Raw genomic sequence first — 21,403 nt, forward strand, 5'->3', positions numbered from 1 at the left:
TGTTGGTTTTCAGTAATATTAGAATAATTTATAAAGGCATCAAAACAAATCCAACATTTATTATAAAGTTGATCTTGCAGACAGTACTTAATTACTAGGACATTTCGGTGAAGTTGAAGGCACCTTGAAACGAGATGGAATAATAGTAAAAATCATGCTGCCTCCCGCAGCATCCCCTTCATTTAAACTGTCTGACCACCTTCTGCGGGCTTTTTCCTACTGTACTTTATACAAGTGACATCTGGTACTACTCAGTAGGAATTGCCCTCTTTCTATCTACATATTTACTGTTCCCTACCAGGCACAGATTTTGTACCATGGTAGGAAAGAGACAAAACCTGCTTCATGTTCCTTCGTGTCAGACGCAGGTCGAGTGACTGGTTTTCCACAGGCGCATTTCTGACTTCTGAATTATTTTGCTCTCACCATTCACTAGGAACAACAGGAAAAAAGACCCCAGAGCCCAGCTGGCCATGCACTGTTTCTGCTGTCAAAGTCCATAGCAGTATTTGTCAACCAAACAAAGAGGCCACACTGTGTGCCAGGGAAGCCTTTGTAACAATTGGATCCTAAGCTATTTCTGTATAATAGGCCCTGATAACAGGCCCTGCTATATACTGCCTTGAGCTAACAGCCAGAGGAAGTGAAGTCACTCTAAATGTAAACAGCTAAATCATCTAGCAAGGAACAGTTCTACTCTGCTGTTAATAGCTAATTACGAAGTTGCCAGCCCTACGAAAAGCACTGCTTAAGACAATGATGGGCACGTATCGGTAATCAATTCACTACAAGAAGGAATTACTCATTCTAGGTAGCATTTTATAGGGGGGGAGAAGCTCCTTTGATTCTTACAATCTGAGCTGGCCCCATAAAAGGTACAGCAGAAAGAACATAGGAGGAAAGATCTCTCTTAATTCAACCTGATTTGAGAAAGATCTGTCATTTCTACTGCTGATTAACAACCTTCTTAAAAAAATAAAGGGAATTGCTTCATGTAGAGTTTCCAGGTAGGAACTTAGCAACATGGCTTCGTTTCTTGCATTCTAAATTTTAAATATACAGTGCATTTAAACTGAAGCCAAACTGGGCACACTGTCCTGGAGGTAGCTTATTTCATACAGTTGGTACAACGAGGCTGAGGCAGCGTCTTCCCCACTGCCTCAACTCTGCCTCTGACCACTGGGAAACTCTGATTAAAATAAATGGCTTCCTGGGACAGAGGTTTCTCACAAACAGACCTATTTACTTAGTCACCTGCCTTCTGTGAGAAAAGCTGGTCATTTTATCAAGTCTTAAAACCAGGGAAGCCGAGCTGAGATAGGGGATGAAAATTAAATTCCTCATCTCTGATACCTGGTGATAGGACCTTCATACAAGTCAACACAGCTTTACTGTGCTAATTTGGCAGCTCTTCAGCTACCAGCTATGAGAGTTATGATTTTTTTTTGATGGATAAAAACATCCATTAAAGTCCAGTAACCTAACACCATTAGGACTGGGGGCTGTAGGAGCCGCTTAATTGGTTTGCATCTTTACAGCTTTATTAGTGGCTTTTAAAAATGTTTAAAATCTATGTCCAATATGGCAGTTAAGGAGAGAGAGACCAGTAGTCAAATTGTATTCTTAAACTAGCCGGGGAAGTAGGACAGTCACATCTGTTTCAACCTGTTCAAAACATTAAATAGAAAGCAGATCACTAAAACTGAAGAAAATGCCTCAAAGTAAAGATGGCCACTTTGTAGAGAAACACTGAAAAAGCGGCTTTCTCTGCAACACAAATACTGAGAGGCTCTAACAAGTCCAGGAAGCTACAACTGTTCTGATTTACCGTAACCTTGAATCTAACGCTCAGAGTTGGTGGTAACCTCAGCACAGTAAAGAAATGTTTTCTCCAGTAATGAAGTAAAAAGTCTCCCATGACAATATAGCAAGAGTTCAGCATTCCCTCCGTGTGTCACGTTGAGTTTAGCATGATGGTCAACAAATATCTGGTACCAAAGATGATCTTTGAAGCTGTTGCATGGTTTGAGCTTTCACACGAGGCTTCCTGGCCAGGATACCACAGTAAGCGTAACTTTATTCTTTTGCTCCTTCAGCATTGGGATTAGTTCCGAGTTGCTCATTCCGATTGCTGGCACTCCATTTACTGCCACTATTTCGTCTCCACATCTAATCAGAAGACAGGAAATACGCTTGTCAAGACTTAATTTATTAACATTACACCCTGGGACCCCAAGATCATCTGTCCTACCTTGTACCAAGATCATAAACTTGTTAACGTGACTTTTTAATTAGATAAAAGGTTAGGGGCAAGAAGAGAATGGATGCAAGCACAGTGAGTGGCTGCTGACAGAGGCTCAATTCTGAGTCAGAGGGCAAGAGAAAAGGAGGACAGTGCTGGTACTTGAGTGACACAGCACTGAAGGAGCACAACTGGCTGGCCTGGCAGCAGAGGGAAAAGTTAAAACAAAGTTGTGCTGATAAATGCATTGATCACCAGGGTCTCTTACAGCTACCTGACCAGCCCTTGCTAAGGTGAAGTGCTGACAAGGCTGAGGCATTGTCACACTCTAGTTCAATATAGGAGAGGCTTCCAAGTCCGCCTGCTTTGCGCAGCTCTGCAGCACACCCAGCTATCTCCCACCGGCTTGTGCAGTTCAGCTGCAAGGATGTGAGGTGCCAAAGCCAGCCCGTTACCTTCAAGTGTCACAGGGAAAGAGCCTTGTTCTCCTAGCACTCGAACAGCACACCCAGTCCTCCACCGAGGCTCTGAGCCAGCTCCGTTCTTCCACTATCCTCAGGGGAGAGAAGCCTGACTCACTACCCTGAAACTCTGACCCCTAAAAGAGCCTCTTTTAAATTGTATTTTATTTACTTATTTAACAGTATGGCATTTGCAGCCTGCTGCATGCTTGCGGAGGACCTGGTTCCTGGAGATAATGCTGCAGTCGAGTTCTCTGGGGGCCTCCAGCTCCGCTACTCACCGCTCCGCTCACTGTGATTACTAACAGGTCAGCAAGGATAGTTTTAATTTTCTCTACACTGGAGGGCTTTTGGTGCTTGCATTGTGATCATCTTCACAGCCCAAAAGATTTTATACTCAGAAGCCTCCAAGATTAAGCTTGAACATCCCCATTCTAGCTTTATTTAATTACTCAGTTAAAACCTTTACAGTCTTTTAAAATATAAGTTAATTCTTTTTAGTTGGTAGTTGCACTTTTATAGAAAAACCCAAACACTCATTAACGCAGGACTTTGTTACAAATCTGGTGACAGAATTAACTGCACAAGTGAATGTCTAAGAACTTGAGGTCATTAACTTTTAGTTCAGGCAGCTGAAAGGGTGAAAGCCCCTCAGGAAAATGGTGCATACTGCCATAAGCATGAGAATGTTTCTGACTCAAACACCAGAGACCCACAGGATGGCCCATACGTACTTCAGTCTCCTGTCTCGGAAGGCAGGAGTCCCAGGCACTATGGTTTTGATGAAGAACGGCTGGTTTCCTTTGCTCTCCTCAAAGCCTCCAACAATGCTGAAGCCCCAGCTTTCCAGGTTACCTTTGCTAAGGACAATATCTTGACAGCAGTGAAGGTAGCTGCAAAGATAAGAACAGTCAAAACAAGAGATGGATTGTGTGTGTTTCAAAGAAAATAGGCTTATGTTTTCCCTTGCACAAAGTGCAGCTACGGAACAGCCTCATCTTTATTTTTGTTTTATGGACGTCAGGCAACCCCTCTGCAAAGTGTTTTATAGGGTAATTCTCAAATCTGAAGATGCCAGTCTTTTAGAAGTCTTTTCTCAGTACTGCCAGTGCTAGTTCAGGAGTTAACAGAAAACAGCAATGCTGTCAAAGGGTTTGTGACCTGAAAAATTCATGAATTCACTTTAGAATAACATCAGGAACATCATTTTTCATGAACATGAACAGAATTAGTAGACAAAAGCATATTAACTGTAAACAGCACTGCTAGACTCCATTCAATTGATGGGAATTGAGCTTTTTATTCTGCATGTATGCTACCGGCCTGGTATAACAAAGGCAGCCATATATCACTGATGGAAAGCAAACAACATGAGGTGAGGTGGCCTTTCTTCTACTGCCTACCAATCAGGCTATGAAAGGTCTTTCCTGCAGGACTTGTGTGTACAGTACCAGACTCCCTGGAGAGCAACTGCAGATCACTGTCTGCTAACCCCGGCCCGACCTCTGTCTTCTCAGTGAGCCTGGAGTAGGCTGCAGTGCTGAGACCACCTTGCAGGATGCGTTAAATAAGCGCTAACAGCACTCGTTCCCGAGTTCATTCCTAGCACAAACGCATGCAAAGCCTTCATGAGGCGCCTGAAAAGGTGTGTCAGGAGCACAGGCAAACGGCTCTGGTGCTCTGGCTCGCATTCAGGTTAAGTTCTGGCACCAACGTGCTGCCACCCTGTGTGAAACTGCTGTGGATCACCCCGCTGAGGTATTCCAGCAGCTAAACTTTTCCTAATAAACGTTTTTGCCTCAAGGGTTTTGTTTGAGCAGTTTGCAGGTTAGTTTCAGATTTCAAAAGCCTTCTCACAGTTAACTTCTCACTGAGAGAAAGATCCAATTATCTACTCTCAAACTGTAATTTATTTTTGTACAAGTTCTTCATACACAAACACGGGAAGACCCAGCTGCAACGTACTGGTACCTCCAGTTTTCTTCTACTGGTATGGTACAACTATAGTATTGTACAGCTATGACAAATGCACATGGCATCTAGTGCAAATAAATAGCCCAGAGAATAAAAGTGCTACTTCAGCATAAAACGTAAATGAACATTGGATACATTCACCAAGAGCTGAACAAGGCTTTGCTCAAAATCCACTTTCCATATGAAAAAGGGCTTCTAAGAAGAGAAATATTAACGCACCATAGCGGAAAATGACTGTGGGAAAAATATTTTAGACTTCACAGAAAGTAAAGGTGCAGATTTTATCCTGGCAAGCTCCCTGCTGGATCTGCATCCCTTTCAGAGCTTATGGAATGCGCTGCTCCAGCGGGGCCGCAGCAGGGAGCACCTGAAGGTCATTACAGGGAGAGCTGAGGCTTTGGGGAGACTGGCTTCAGATAAACCTCAAGGGAGAGGACGAGAATACTGCTTTTCCACCCCCCTTGGGAATTAATAGCCGTGCCCAGTGGTTGTGGCTGTTTCAAGAGCCAAAGCTTTTACCGAGAGCGGATAACTCAACCTTCAGGATTCAGTGTGCAGTAAATTATACCGCCACCCCCCAAACAGTGCTTTGAGATGGTATTTTATGCAGTGAGTATTTGGTGTTTAACGTAACACTATGAAGAAATCGAGTAAAGTTCCTCTGCTGTCTTCTGTGACACATACAGTGCTCATGATAAACATTCCACAGCAATAATTAGTAGTGTGTAATTAACTTGAAACACCACCACCAATTACAAACAGAGCAAAGAATGGAGAAAGAGTAAAAGTTTACAGGGACAGTAGGGTTGCCCACAGTTGTAATACAAGAGAAAAAAAGCCAGAAACACACCAGCCACCTGGTTCAGTAGAGCCAGTACTTGTTGCCTGGGGCTAGAGGGAGAATTACCACACTGCCCTCTTACAGCGGGGGATGTTTTTGTCTTCCTCGGGTGTGTGGCCATGGGCAGAGATGGAAGCTTACACACCAAATGCTCTGGTATCGAAGTGTTTTCCTTTAGGAGCAGCGTGACCAAGATGCTTGTGTATTCCCTCTGTTACCCAGGGTCCCAAGAAGGGTGCAGGACCAGGGCTGTAATCTCTCCTAAACCCCTTTGGCACTGATAGTCTGTCATGTACGCCAGGTTCTGCAGAACGGGCTACAGGAGCTCTGCAGCTCAGTGACAGCACATCCCCTGGTGAGCTGGCATCACGGACAGCATTTGATGCAAACAAAAACAAACCACCCAGATCCAAGAATCAAGTCTAGAATTCAGCACTGTAGGCTCAAGCGTTGCAACAACCAAATGCATTTCTCTAGCCTTGAGCGCCAACTTTGACTCCAGCCTTTCAGCGTAAGAGTTTCCTCTAAGAAGGATGAAAGGATTTTTCTGCTGGATCAGAGTAGCAGCTGCAAAAAAAATGCTGAACGAAAAACAAAATCCCACATGCCATCAGCAACAAGCTTTAAGCTTTCACACTGTATTGCAAAATGTTTTAGCGCACTGAGGCCATGTCTACTTTAGCAGGGCAGCCCAACATGGACAGATTTGAGTGAAACAACTGGTGCATTTCAAGGTCCATTTCTGTAACACTTGAGGGGATTTTCTGTAATCTAGTGTTAATGTGGTACACGAGGTAAAGGGTCTGTTAGCGCCAGAGTGCCAGGCACCAACAGAGGAATAGGAATTCCTCTGAAGCTCTTCTGGAAAGAGGAACCCAGTTTGAGTGGGTTGAGACCTGGGCCAACCTAAAATGCTAGCGCAGGGGCACCCCGAACGTTCCCAGCTGGCGAACAAGGGTGCCACTTCAATTCCAGGATTCTCAAGTAACAATTAAAAAAAAAAAAACAACTGATTGTGCCAGTCACATGATGTCAAATGGTATCAATAACTTGCTTAGATGAAAAAAACAGTTCATTTGTAGGGGCTTTTATAAGTCATTCTATAGAGGACCAACTAGTTGCTACCAGGTCTTCTTATAAGAAATGGGAAAATGAGTGAGGAAGCACAAGAAAAAATTATAGCCACTTCTATTACTGGAAACAAGAAGGAAAATTTTGTCAGATCCTAAAGGTCAGAACAAGAAGGGAAGACTGAAGAGCAGAAACGGCATCTGAAATCATTGCTCCTTGCTTCAGTAGTGAGACACAGTGACAGGCAAACAGAAAGTCAACGTTGATACCAGCAGCAAAAAGATCTCGGGCAAGGTATTTCATGGCAGGTAACATCAGCCTCGAGACGAAGGCAGGTTATCAACAAGCAAAGAGTGGACTCCAGTCCCTGCAGCAGAAAGTGTGGTGAAGCTGTGAGCCAGCAGACATCCAAATAAATCAGAGAAGAAATAAGGGAGAAAGCGCAGCCAGTTTTTGCCTCTCCGTACTTCACTGCACAAGCACCCGTGAGGAACAAACATCAGCCAGCATCTGAGGACTTGTACTCAGGTTTGGGCTACGCAGGCACAGCTCGAACTAGTTCCTGCTAGGCCTGCACAGAGCAGATCCCTGGGACAGCGGAGGAAGCTGCGAGGATGGTGCTGAGTACGAGCCAAGCTACAAGTGCTTGAGACAAAAAGCTGCCTTCCTTGGGCTGTTTTGTTTAGCATTTACAGGCTGCTAAGTAACACAAGGGTAATGTAACTAGAGGCTTTGTCAGTCTTCCTTCTTCCAGGTGCCTTAAGAAACGAGGTTGTAAATAACCTGAGCTTCCCACAAAAGGGTTTGGCTTTGCTGTTCTAGGTTCATCTCCTGCATGATCCTTCTCCAGTCAGCTGACATGACAACAGTTCTTATCTTTTGTGGATGAATATACTTTCATGAAACTGCAAAAGCGAGCAAATTAGAGGTTCACCTCTCCAGAAAGGAGATAGAAATCCAAGCTTCTAATGCCCCAATCCTGTCACATGGAATATACCATGTTGCTGCTAAAATCTGTGCTAAGTCCACGGTCCAAAGCTTTGTGCAGGAGAACTCAGCCATTCAGAATTGTTTATGCTTCACGCTAAAGATCACACGATTACAACAGCCAAAAAGAATTAGACTGAAAGAATGCCCCTAAATGAGATGACCAGATTAGAGGCTATAAAGCAGCACAGATATCTGCTGGCCTCTGTAATGCAATCCAGAAAGAGCCACAGTGATTTCAGTTAATGGTATTTTAGCAGGGATTGTTTCTAGGATGACTGTTTCAATCAGTGCCTTAAATGCCAAAATGTGTACGTTTCATTTTTTGTGTCAGTTCTCTTAGGGGAAGAGGGGGAAAAAAAAGTATTCAGGAACCTCTGAAAACTGTACTGTGCAAGAGAAGTGGGAGAACAACGGGTCACACTGTAAAAAACAGTTGAACTTCCTTGTGCATTCATTATTCTGTGATCTCACTGACGAATGAGGCTTTCCTCTGCCTCAGAGCGAACAAGAATACTGGTAATGCTTCCAAGTCAACCCACAAAGCAATTAATTTCTAGTGTTTGAGTTCAAAGTCAGCCCTGTGATTGAACAGATCTTTACAGTCACCAAACAAACGTACCTAGGCAATCCAAGCCACGTGATCCAGAGGGGAGACCAGCTGAATCCTCGTTCCTTGATGTCCAGAGAGGGATCTGTTGAGTCTGATGCAAGGATTTCCAAGGCTTTCAGTACAACCGAGTGGGAAGCTGCATTAGATTTCAATGCTGAGACAGCTTCGTAGTAGTTAAGATGAGTCAAATCAATGCCATTTATGCTCAGAAGTATATCTCCTGTTGGTTAAATAAGAGGATTTTTGAAAACCTTTTGCTACAAAGCCCATTTCTGCCTCAAGGTCTCATGTATAACCCTGCTTCCACCTTTACTTTAGGATGCAAGTCCAACTTTCACTTAAAAACAGGTCCTGAAGTATAAAGATCTGAGTCTCCTTACCTCGCTTGATTTTGCCGTCCCTGAAGAGGCACCCAATGGGCTGCACGCTCGTTACATATATAGGGAGCTTGTTTTTGTTATCCCTTCCACCTCCGATTGTTATTCCTAAAGACTCCTTTGGTTCCTTTTTTATTGCAACTGTCTTCTCATGAGTTACATATCCCTGAGGTAAATCCTACGAAGGAATGACAATACAATATACAGATTCATTAATGCAATTAACATGAGAAGCCCAGATCCAGAACAAAATAACAGAACATCCTGCCTCTTTAATGCAGAGCATTTCAGCAATGTTGCCAGATGGCAAAGTCAGCTTCTCTTGTACTTGCTCTGGGTGGAAACACTACCCTGTATCTCCAAAGTGCTACCACCAGGACTGAGGCACCGCTGTCCGGGAAACGAAGCTGCTCCCAGCAGTCCCACATCCGTTTGCTGTAAGGAGACGCTCGCTGAGGGGTGGCCTCTCAAGGCCATGCCTATCAAGCAATCAGCCCCTCTCTGGCTACTAATAGATTGGGATCAGTAACTTGTATTATCCACTCTGAGTCACTTTGTTTCTCGTGCATAACTTAAAAGGTTCACGTAAACTCAAGTTTACAGTGTTTACATTAGAATAAGCACGTACCCTGATTTCTGCTCATCAAGCCAGCATGACACAGATGGATAAAACAGACAAGGAAGAGATATTTTCCAGATACAGTATACAAAACAAAAATCAAAACTTGAAGATGCTGATGAAGATGGCCAGCATCCTTAGAGAGAACATCTAGTGATTATAATGGTATTAATTAAAGTTTAAATGTCAGGATTTATTGTTTCCCTGTTAGTTTGCACATAGTTGCAGATGCAAATTGGAGGTAAAATTAGTTTTTTCAGGACAAACAAATCAAGGTTTTTCAGGACAAAGGTTTTTGGAAGACACTAGCATCTTCGTTTTTCAGGTTATAGTGAGAGCACACACTCTAGCAGGTGCTATAGATACAATATGTAAATGGCAGATCACTCTTTACACCAAGACACCACACTCCAGCCATTTGTGGCAGCTACTCACTAACCTCCAACAGAAGCGTTTAAACACGTAAGTCTAGGCAGTTTCAGAACGTTTTCTCACTGAAGTGGTAGCTCTAAACATGGGGCAAACCTCCACTGGCACAACAGACTGGCAACTCTCCCCCTGCAGGATATTCTTATAACATGTAAATGGATGGCAGACGCAACACTGAAGTCACAGGAGCGCTACAGTGTAATTTGTGTATTTTCTACTTCTGTTCCATAGAGCTGTCTAGCTCCTAACCAGAAGCATAACTCGGTATCATTGTGCAGTACTCTGAATGTATCGTGTTTTATGAATTTCAAGAAGTCCAGTGCTGGCACTGTTAAGTGTCTCACGGATGGTAAATTTCCCGTGGCCCTTTCCAACAAGGAGGGATTAAACACTGTTTCTGCATCAACATTAGAGACTTCAGAGGAAATTTTGACATGTTTTTCTTGGTAGATGACAAATACTCAGTTCTCCAGTACTAATAGCCACAAACCTGCTGCTTTTCAACAGTCCAAGAAGAAAAGGAGCTACTGGTCGGCCTTACATGACAAATAACTGTCACAAAGCTAAAACAATAGATCTACAGTCCAAGAGTAACCGGTGCTTTTGCTGTTATTTACAAAGCTTACTTTCTGGTAGGTAGACTTTCGCCTGTAGTGATTCTGGTCTAGTCTTCTCCGATGGTGCACTGGGCTTCCTCCATTGCTGCTGCTGCTGCTGCTGTTGTTCGACGTGCTGCCATCTTCCCCTGGGTCCAGCAGCTGCACACCTGGCTGCCTCAGGACTACGAAGTTCACTCTTGATTCACTGGTCTGCCAGGAGAAGCAAAGAGAGGGTGTGAAACGATGAGATGGCAAGGTCCCCTCATGGTTTGTCGAGCACCTTAGTTTTGTGCCTGTTGGTTTTGAAAGCTGTCCACTTTGTGAAAAAGTAAATACCACAGTCCACATGTATCCATAAAAGGAGCTACTTAAAAAAGCAATGCTGGTGATTAAGTTTAACTAAGAAATGCAGATGAAGGCAAAACTCAAAGAAGTTCAAAATTAATCAGAAACTAGCGGAGAGCACCTGTCATTTTCTTGGTAAAAGAGAAGGATAGGCATCGTTTTCTACAGAGGGTCTGAAACAGATCTATGCAATGTGATGCATAGAAAACTGGGAAGAGCTGCAGAATTCCAAGGATGTAAAGAATAAAGGAATTAGAAAATGTTAGGAGGAAAAGGAGTATAGTCAGGCTTCGTTCCTGCCTCTGTTCCCCACGAATGCCAAACAAAAGGAGGCAGAAAGAGATGATCACTTACTTCTTCCACTTCAGTACAAGTAACCAGAACGGCGCATTGCAATGCAAAATGAACAGAGCTACAACACTGACTGATCCACACAATGGATGACCATGATAAAAGTCCTGGATGCTTTTTCTTTTACTGTAAAGAAACTTGTTAAAGCTCCTCCCCTCCCAGCTTATGCACCATGTCTATTGTTCAACATCTCCCACCCATTTTTCCCCAGAGTACCTGAAGACATTACCTTTTGTCTAAGACTGCTGCTAATTAAACACTAAAACAGCTGTACGTCTGGCCTTGGCAGAACTACAGGGAAAGCATTCACTATTGTTACTGCTCCTCTGTCTGAAGGAACGAACTAAATTAATCTGACAAAACCTTATTGTGAAGGACTCCATTGGGGTAAGGCGTATGTGCTCGCTTGGGGCATTTCCTGCAGCAGATGAGTGAAGTGGAGTTGCTGCTCCTACTTTTCCACATGGGATCCTGCTCCCCTGGTGCCACAGCACCACGCAACAGTGAATTCCCTGGCCTGAGAAGACGCACTGCATCAGCTGCTCTGGTTTTGTTGTTGTTTTGGATGGTTGGGGTGTTTGTAGAGTAAAGGAGAGGGTTTTTTGTTTTTTTGATATGGAGTTTTAGAGTCTCTCTAAAATCATTTCAGGATGCAATTTCTTCCAGACAAGTTGGCACACATCTATGTCTCCATGAAAGATACTGTAAATATTGCATCCTCAGCTGGGGATGTGCTCTCCCCTTCACCCCAGAGTACCAGACTATGTACAGTGCATCTTATAAATATATATATTATAGCTGCAAATAGTACTTTACAATACAGGTGGAAGGACTCTTTTCTCCAAATGGTTTGCAATCAAATTTAAAAAGAAGTTTAACCCATACTTTTAATTAGCTCTCAGAAGAACAGATAATGTTTGGAAGACTCGCACTTTTACAGAATGTCACTCCAAAAGGAATTAAACCCCCCAAGCCCACTGAAGCCAGCTGTGAGACTTCGGTTACTAATTTCAGTGGGATCAGGAGAGGGTCCCTCACGCAGGAGTTATGCTTGCACACTACTAGAGAAATACAGCAGCACTTAGGATGAGAGCAAAATTTTAATGGGCCATCACATGGAATCATATATATAATATAAAAAAGGATCTCAGAACTGGAACCCTGCTGTTTCTCTTCTATTCTCCCGCTCCACTGTGCTCTCCTTTGCTGACTACCACGAAGAGAACTGGCTCTCCCTTACTCAGCTGACCTCAGATCCTTTCCGGGACATAAACAGTGTGTGATCAGATGTATTGTGTCAGGATCTCCAGATAAAAACAAACGAGGTCACCGCCTAGGAAGATAAAGAATTTAAAAACTGACCTACTTGACATCGGCTGCACACGTAGCAGTCCCTATTCCTGAACCAAAATTCCTTGCCAACTCTGTTCACCAAAACGTTTGGCATGCTGCAATAACAACAAATTCCTATTGTGCAGGAAAAGACCTTTCCGCCACCATTTTAAGTACTGTAGGAGGTTTTTAGTCTGTGATGCCCCATGTTGTTTTCCTAGACTCCCTTCCCAAATACTGGTAAAATGGGGAATCCTACAGAGAATTTCAGATCAATCAAAATGGTTCTGTCCTGTGCGGGCAGCCTGTCACATCCCCCAGCAGACATCTTCAGTTTGATTGCTAGAAGGATAAGAGGCTATCCTGATCTTTTCTGGTCCCTACAGATGATGTACACGGCCATTCTGCAAGAAGGGCTCCACGCCGCCACACCACAGGGGTGATCCGATTGCCTCAGCTGAACTGAAGTGCCACAAGCAGCCGCCTTACTTCAGACTCAGAGATGACTCACAGTGTGTTCCTACTCTTCATGTTTATCCCATTTGGAAGCAATGCTTCCCACACATCTGCAGGGAAGCCGCTTTCCCAGAGGGATCTCAGGGAAGGCAGGTCGCTCCCGCATGTTCTGTTAGCCCTTGGGTCAGAGCAGGAGCCTTGCCATCAATGCAGGCAGCTGCAGTGTCATTAGCTACACAATTTCACCCGCGTTATCAATTACCTGGATTATCTGTGCTGCAGTCTCCGGCGTTCCTTGCCTCAAATCCTGGCCATTTATAGACAGGACTCTGTCATTCCGACTCAGCTTTCCATTTTTGGCTGCCAAACCTCCCTCTAACAAATCTAGAATAAAAATCCCTGCCTCATCTGTCTTCCTGATCAGTTTGATTCCCAAGGGTTCGGACCGGTCTCTCTTTATCAAGGTGACGTGGATCACCTCCCGGTTGGTAGCAGAAGTGGAATCCTGCTGTGCAGTCTTACTGGAAAAACCCTTCTCCTGCAGGACCATGAGGTGGAGAACAGGACCTGGGTGGCGCAGGAAGGAGACAGCCTGGCAGTGAGTCACACTGCTGATGTTGACACCATTCACCTAGAAAGACAAACAAACCAGAGTCCCTCATCAGAACCTCCATAATTTAGGCACTCTCTGCAGCACAGAACATCACAGAGCTGGAGGCAGGATGTACAACTCCCTGTGCAGTGCCGTGACTGAAGCAGCTGCTGCAAACACACATTGGAGAGCAGAGCTTTCTAAAAAAGAATGCAGAAGAAAGCAGATGAAATAAGGCCATTGGTGATGGCGAACAGCTGAGTAGTGGCGAGACAGGACAACACAGCTAACAAATCTGAAACTGCAAAATATTAAGTGATGACATCTGTGCCATGGCACCACAGAACTGCTTTCCACTAACTTCCCAGCATTCAGTGCGCACTTGGAGGAGAAGAGCCAAATGGGAGACTGCCCATCCTCACTTGAAGAGTGGTCCACCATCTGCACAACAGCTGGAATCATCACCCTAACCACGCTTTTACCAAGGTAACCCTGAGAAGCTAATATTCACTTTGTTGTCACATGAGACTCTGTAGTGTGCTTTTAGGATATCGGTCGGGCTACCAAGTGTGGGGAGCTGCCCTTTTTACAGCCCAGTCAGGATGGAGACGTGTGCAGTTAGACTGGACAACATGCACGCTACACTGCTGGGCTGAGAGAGAAACCAGCTGGGAGATCGCATTGGCCACTCACGCGTGAGGCTGCCAGTCATTACTGATGTCTGCAGTCCAGCAGGGTAATTAGGTCTTTATGGCTCGTCAAATGATTGGGCAGCCGTAGCCGGGAGGTGCTAACAGTTTTCACTGCTTGTAGACAAGCTGCTGCAGCCTCAGTTAGCATGCTACAACGCAGCACAACGCAGTCTGGTTAATCGCAGTGGGGCAGCTTGGTACAGGGCTAGTGCTCCTTATTATCCACCTTATATACGTGATGCTGACTTCAAGTTATTAAGGAAGGGCAGCTTAAGCAACATAACAGAGCAAGTAACTAAGACTTCCTAGCTAGAGCACAGTCCACTGGAGAGAAACGGTGCTACTGGGTGAAATTTATCAGGTAAAGATCTTTTTCCTTGATCCAAAATGGTCTGAATTCCAAAACCTCAAGGGAATAGAAGGAACCTCAAATCTACTTCTCAGCCCCAGGAGAAACACAATGCTACCAATAAGCATGTCTGATCAGTGCTTTAAAAACCTTATCTGTAGAGATTTCCCAATTTTTCTAGGCAACTTTGCCTGCTGACCCCTTATCTCAAGTCAAGAGAAGCAATGGGACAATCAGGGGTTTGCGTACCTCCAGAATGTGGTCCCCAGGCGCTATTCTTCCATCTGCAGCAATGACAGAATCCCGCAAGACTTCCTGAACAACGATGTTTCCTAGCGGGGTGTCCTTACCCCCAACTATCCTCATGCCCAGCTCTTCCTCTGGGTCTTCTCGGTGAATTTCAATTGTGCTCGTTTCAGCCACAAGACTCGCTCTCTGAGGAAGGTCTGGTTGGGGAAATTGAAGAGAAAAAACAACACATGAACAGAATCTTCCCCCACATACCACAAGATCTGTAATACTGGGAGGTTGTGTTCAAAAGTAGCATCTGGATGGAAAGGAGGAGAAAGCAGCTATCAGGAGAGGAACGGCTAGGTCAGAGTGAGTGCTAAAAAGCTCCTATTTTTCTGTTTTCTCCAGAGTGTTTCTCCTCTTCTAGCTTACGGCAAATTTAGACTGACTGCTATTTCTTACATTTTATTAAAGGGCATTCAGAGCGTTTCATTTAGCATTCAGACATTTATTTTTCCTGCTGTGACAGCTGGACTACACACAACTAATCCCCAATTCCACCACACCCATTGGGAAGGGGGACTGCCGAGCTGTAATTACCAGCCTGCCATCGCAGTGACTCTACCAGAGGCAGCTCACTGCCATTTCCCTCCTCTAATTTCCTTTCCTCCTTTTTTCCCATCCTCCCATACACCAGGAGTCATGTTTACCTATTTCACAGCCTCCTGCAGCCTAAGCAATGCTTCTCAGACACTTTGAAGATGAAAGTTGTTAGCAAGTCATTTTAAATTTACCAGCGCCACAGCATTTAGGCAGGCCCAACGCTAAAGGAGCCAAGTACACTGTGAGGGTGAACTGCTGCTGTCACACAGGAGGTGCAAAACCTGCCCCAGTGTACTTGGGGAAAGAGCCGACGGACAACTAAACTGACCTCTGCGTTAGTACAGCAGCAGACAAGTTCCCAGCTCCAGCCTCTGCACGCTTGGAAACGGCAAACTTGGAGACGAGGCACCCAGACTTCACGCTCCTGCCTTCTAATAGGGACTGAGAAAAAGGGGCCAATACTGAAATGGAGGTGGTTCCCTTTATCTGCAGGGCTTTTCATAGCCAACTGCTAATCCAAAACCAGGCTAGGCTATAAAAACACCTTTGCTTCATACTGTTAGAGAGGTACTGAACACTCCAGGATATCAACTGTATATTTAACTTTCTTAACAAGATTAAGAAGCTGGAGCATTTCCTAATTACTAATTATTTGGCTTCTACAAATGCTTTAAGTGCTGCATGTTCCCACTGAGCAGGACTGCATTTGTTTTGCAAAGAATCCTGGAAATAAAATATTGCAGTCTGAGATGCTCTGAATTGTTTCGCACTGATGGGTTTTGTGCTTGTGAGCAGAGCTTTCCACACCTGACACACACAAATGCATCTCCCTTCTCCTCAAGGACATGCGGGGGAAAGAGATTATTCCTACAGCTACTAGCGGCTGAACAGTAGTGAGGATAGCTAAGGATGTTGGGGACATCTTAGAAATTGAAGTGTCCGAAATAGCTACCTCATTTTTATATTATAGAAGGTAATTACATAATTACACTTCTTTATCAAACTCTCACCTTCTTCAGTCTCCTCAAAAGCTGGATTAACCAGTCCAGGCTCTGCAGTCCCTAGTGATACCACAGCAGCTGCAGAGCTTTCTGCTACCAGTGATGATCCTGCGCTTGGTACCTCTGAATCCTTGGGCGTGTTCGTCTCCACCTTGACAGGGGGATCCTCCTTCCCTCTGGAAATGGGATTCTTTTTCCGTTGCAGTTCAGATTTGTATTTCTTGAAGCCAGGACACCTGAAGAGAGATTGTCAGTGACTCTGAGTGGCTCATCTCTGCCTGCATGGCTAACCCAGCACATGCAGGCTCTGACCGACAAAGACGTGCAAAGAATTCACGATCTCATCACCTGCAGAGCTCGTATCGCAGATGCTAAAAGTTGTTCTTGTTTTACTTCCAGCTTCTACTTGTATAGAGGAGTGGGCTTCTTATTCCCTTACTTTCAAAATTATTAAGCACATTATTTTAAGAAGGAGAATGCAATGGGAACTGGACTTTCCCTTGCTAAATATTTACCTGGCAAACTCTCAGTGAAGACAACAATACCTCTTTTAAAACATAAGCAAATACTTCACTCTGCACTTCTAGACTTGACGACGAACTGTATCTTTATGCAAAGGAAGTGTCTCGAGTTTCAAGCTCAGCCCTGAATTAGGCTTTGTTTTTAATGAGTTGGTAACATGGGAGAGCAGTAAGCAAGGCTTGCTTGCTTCTTTTTCTCTGAATGAGGCCTGGCTGTCAGACAGCTCTGCACCTCCAGCCCCTGCAGGTGACAGCTCCGCTTGAACGATTCAGAGCAGTTCGTGCTCCCACCGACCACTCCCCAGACAGAGGCTCAAGGAGCAATTCTGCATTCAAGAAAACGTGCTCTGTTTGCATCCGCAGCACAGCTAGCCTGTCTCAGCAAAAACGAGTGAGGAAAAACAAGCTCTTTTATCAAGGGTACTTATAAAAAGGTAGCAGGTGAGGAGGGTGATGAATTCAAAAGCATCACTTTCAGAGACGTGAATAGTACTGGGTGTTTACCAGAGTCACTTTCCAAATTAAACTCGACTATTTACATTCTGGCTAAACAAGTCTCATCCTGGTATTACTTCCTCTGGTTATTCCTGGTCATTTATTCCCCAAGCAATAAGATGACCCTAAAACTTAAAGACAGAAGCTGGTTGATCCACTTGTGCATGACCCTCTTAAGATGCTGAAAAATAAATTTACTTTGCAAAGGGCAGAGGAATCCCCCAAGAAAACAAGTTGCTAGATGCTTCTTACCCCTTAAGTCTCCTACTATCAATTAATCTCATTTTTTAAAAAAATGAACACCCAAATCCCAGTGTAATTTTTTCCTTTTTTTTCCCCTCATTTTTCAATCTAACCATGCTCACAGCGCATATCCTTGATTTTTTTAGAGCACTCCATCCCCACAGGAGATGCTGAGAACTATGAAAGGCACACAGGAACGATACAGTTTCCAGTCAGGTCTTTAACGTAAACATTTAAGGGTGCCTCCCTCTTCCATGTTTAACTCGTGCGTCAGAGGGATTAACAAGTGGCACAGGTTTTCTGATACCAGGACAGATTTATGGAGCGGAGGGGAAGGCTCTGACCCTGCTTGTTTCTGTAGCCCAGCCCAGCTCTGGGCCATGCCCTGCACGACAGTGGCTGCCGGGCAGCCCCGTCCCCACAGCCTAAGCATTCAGCCCTGCTGGGGAATGAGAAAGCTCAATTAAAAAAAAAAAGCTGGTTACTGCAAGGACACTGGGAGCTTTCAGGAACAGAGCACGGAGCGTCATCCATCACATCCCCTGGCTCTAACACAGCCTCTCAGCTCGTGGGTACCACAGATGGGCAACCGCAAGGGTACGTGCTTGGCCCGAACTGTGACGTGTCCCACGTGCTGATGTTCCTTGTGCACTTGGTGACCTGTTTATAAAACACAGCGCTGCCACAAAAAGCTACAGCACAGCTGAAGGGAAGCAAGCCAGTTGCATTTCCAGTGCCCACTGAGAGAATACACCTTGCCAATGAAGGTCTGCTTCCGCCTGCAGTACAGCTTGCACTTAGCTCCCTTTCCTGCAATCATTAACTAGGAACAAATGTTCTTCCAGCACCGTGGCAAGAGCTCTTTGTCACCAGCCCTTCTTTTAAAGCTACAAAATTCTGCCTGCCACCAGCTCAGCCAGCAGTGGAACCACCGAAACACGTCTGCTGACAAGCAGAGGGAAAAAAAGTCTTCCTCTGCACAGGAGAAAAAAATAAATGTATTTTTCATTTGCGTCTCTTTCTCAGTAAAAGGAAGAGAGAAGATAATGGAATTATAAGTAGGTGATTCAGCAACTGCATAATGTGCAGCTTGGAGGGACTTACATTATTTGGATCAAAGACATATTGCGCATCTTAATTGGACCAATTAAACTGGCAACACTGCACGATCCCTTGCCTCTACAATGTTGACTTAGTGCCTGTTTTTCTTCTCTGCTCAGTGAAAGAAGGAATAACCACATTTGTTCTAATTTCCAGAGTCAGCTGCCCCAGCTCAGGACACAGAAATTTATGCACATTTAATAGGATAAGGGTCTGCAGACAGCTCGCCTGCAAGGTAAGGACCTCAGCCTTCGCCTCCACAGCACACGGGAGCTGCCCTCCCTACCCCACAATTACGCCGTCTTCACCCACCCACCTCTCCAGCCTCACCCTCTGCCATCTCTGCTGTCCCACCTTGTCCCAGTTTAGGGACTGTTCTGAGCACGGATCTCTCAGGTCAGAAGCACAAGAGACAGATGGCATTACACAAGGGGCAACACTGCAAATGGGTATGCACCTGTTCTGCAGGTGAGCCTCCAGTTCACAGCGCTGCATCGTCTGCTGACACTCCGCCTTGAAAGGACAGCTGACAACCAGCTTATCCAGCAGGTTTCGTACCAGGAGGCTGGACTTGTGGCACTGCTGGAAAGAGAGTTTTTTCCGATCCATAGGACAAAAGTTGTACTCCTGCATGAAGTTTTCGAGGCACTTGAAACAGTACGTGTGTCCGCAGGGGGTGTCCATGGGCTGGAGCAGGGGCTGAAGGCAGATGTGGCAGATGAGTTCGTCGTCCACCTCGTCCTGGAAGTTATAGAGGTGATTGTCCGGCAAGAGGTGGAACTGGCCGCATTCACAGCAGAGTTCGCCAGCTTGGTACGCGTGCTCCTCTGCTGTGGGGTCAGCCATGATAGCCAGGATGCCGCTCTCCCAGGCCACCAGGAAGGAAACTTGTCACGCAGTAGCTGTCTGACAGAGTTCCTCTGATGAAAAGAAAAGAGAAGAAAAGAAAGAGAGATTTCCAGCCACTGTCAGCTCTCCACGTAGCCAATTAAAAATTAAATAGCACTCCTGCCTGAAACTCCCCCTGGTATCTTCACAGCCACCAACCCCTCTTAGGGTTCTTCCTTCCAGAGTGACCCTGTGAATGATCAACCCTGGGATCAGAGAATACAGGGACCTGAGTCAGCAAAATGTTTAAGCTTCAATTACTTTGCATGCAACAGTGACACAGGGTAGGTAGAACCTTGCTAACGCTAGGAACTGGAAAAGCTGAGACAAACGCTGCCTGTTCTTGAGGGAGACCACCACAGAGAGAGAGGAAAGGGAAAGAATAACTGACTGATGTTTAAACTGACAAATTTTCTGTAGAGCTTCCCAGATGACACTGAGTATTATTAATTTAAAAGGTATGTATGGCAAAATATCACTTCAGGCACTTCTGGTTGTCTGGTTTTATGGTCTGGGTTTTTTGGGGGATTGGGGATGAGGAAAAAGAAGAGGAAGAAATTTCAAAAGAAAAAAAAATCTACCAATTTCCTTCCTCTTAAGCCCACTCCCTCCAAAAATATTAGTGTTAACAAAGACTGCATTGTTCCCTACTCATCCGTGCCTGTCTGCGCACTGAAACGTATTTCCTATGGAAAGAGGCAAGCTTTCTATGGGGAAAAAGCACAACAGATAGTCCATGTCATAGTTCGTCATGATGTGACCCAAAGGCTTGAGTTTCAGCTTCCTACAGGTGGGAAGAACGAAGTCAGGGACAAACTGAGTTCTTTGCAGCTGCTGCTTTCCTGATTTTAAGAATGGTATCTCCAGTCACATTCATTTTCAATCTTGCCTATTGTAATTACATTTTTTTTAAATACAAAATTCACCTGAGTTTGCTAGCAGATTAGCTACAGGCAGAGACACCGCAGGAAGGATTCCTGTTAACCTAGCTGTGACTTTAAAGAAAAGGGCAGTGTGCTGCTGGATGAAGCTAACACTCACTGTTACGCTGTTGTTGTTTTTTTGTGGTCGTGATGGCGATTATTTTATTTAAGTTCATTAAAAATCCCACAGCCAAACCCAAAAATAAATAAATAAATAAGTAGGACTGTGATGAAATGGAAAAAAAAATGAAAGAAGACATGGAAAATATTTGAAAAGAGTTGCTTTTTCTGGAACAGGTAACAGCCGAAGCAAGAGCGAACAGCGGGTGCTGGTCTGCACCGGTGCCTGGAGGACACGGCTGGCGTGCAGCAGGCGCTTTGGAGGAGGGTAGGCAAGAACAATAAGACAGCAAGAACGGCAAGAAAAAATTAGTCATGGGTTTCTAATAAAAACCATACATCATTCCACTTCAATTAACTGTCAAGCGTAAACCAGGTAGTTAATTAAAAGGATAAGACATCACCAGCAGAATCAAGCCACTTTATGGGCAAATTTTCCTAGCTATAGAAAGCTGTTCGGTTCAGAAGATGACGACATTACTGTCACGGCTCCAGGTGGGCACAGCGCATGTGCTGTTTGCTTCTCCTGTGGCTGCAGGGCCAGGAAGCATCTTCCCCTCGAGGAAGGCACTTACACTACACAGTCCGAGCTCTTCTCTCTGCAGTTACTCCTTAACCTTTGCACGCACATCAAAGCAGACGTGCCCTGTCCCTTCAGAAACACCTCTGCTCTTGGGTACTCACCTCCATCTGAAACAGTCAGATACCTCTCCTGTTTTCCTTACAGGAAGTCTCCATCTGATCCTAAATTATCTCACAAGCGAAAAGGAAACATTCCCGACATCAGACAATCCCTTCCCATCACCTACCAATTGTAATCAATCAGCTCAGCACCAGCAGTTAAGCGCCAGGCTTCCAAGGCAAACACCTACCAATACGAAATACCTGCGCTTCGGGTTGTAGCATTTGCATAAAATTTTGGCAGGTGATTAAACAAATCTGCTTTC

At 44.8% G+C, this 21,403-nt stretch overlaps 1 protein-coding gene across 4 annotated transcripts in view; it reads right to left on the bottom strand.

The window, feature by feature from the left end:
- The window catches only part of LOC308177118 (ligand of Numb protein X 2-like), a 31,986-nt gene continuing 10,583 nt past the window's right edge, over positions 1-21,403 (bottom strand). For 3 of the 4 annotated variants that reach the window (XM_080553862.1, XM_080553861.1, XM_080553863.1), the window contains exons 2-10: positions 18,983-19,445; positions 16,175-16,401; positions 14,580-14,776; positions 12,960-13,328; positions 10,241-10,423; positions 8,570-8,744; positions 8,199-8,409; positions 3,438-3,596; positions 1-2,169 (exon numbers count right to left, since the gene is read on the bottom strand). In XM_080553862.1, the coding sequence (XP_080409988.1) occupies positions 2,034-2,169; positions 3,438-3,596; positions 8,199-8,409; positions 8,570-8,744; positions 10,241-10,423; positions 12,960-13,328; positions 14,580-14,776; positions 16,175-16,401; positions 18,983-19,371 (2,046 nt within the window). In that variant the 5' untranslated portion in view covers positions 19,372-19,445 and the 3' untranslated portion in view covers positions 1-2,033. Of the gene's footprint in view, positions 2,170-3,437; positions 3,597-8,198; positions 8,410-8,569; positions 8,745-10,240; positions 10,424-12,959; positions 13,329-14,579; positions 14,777-16,174; positions 16,402-18,982; positions 19,446-19,537; positions 19,597-21,403 lie in introns of those variants that run through there. The other variant, XM_080553864.1, reaches the window with a different exon arrangement.

Source organism: Anser brachyrhynchus, assembly GCF_964034855.1.
Source record: "Anser brachyrhynchus genome assembly, chromosome: 13".
Classification (NCBI taxonomy): Eukaryota; Metazoa; Chordata; class Aves; order Anseriformes; family Anatidae; genus Anser; species Anser brachyrhynchus.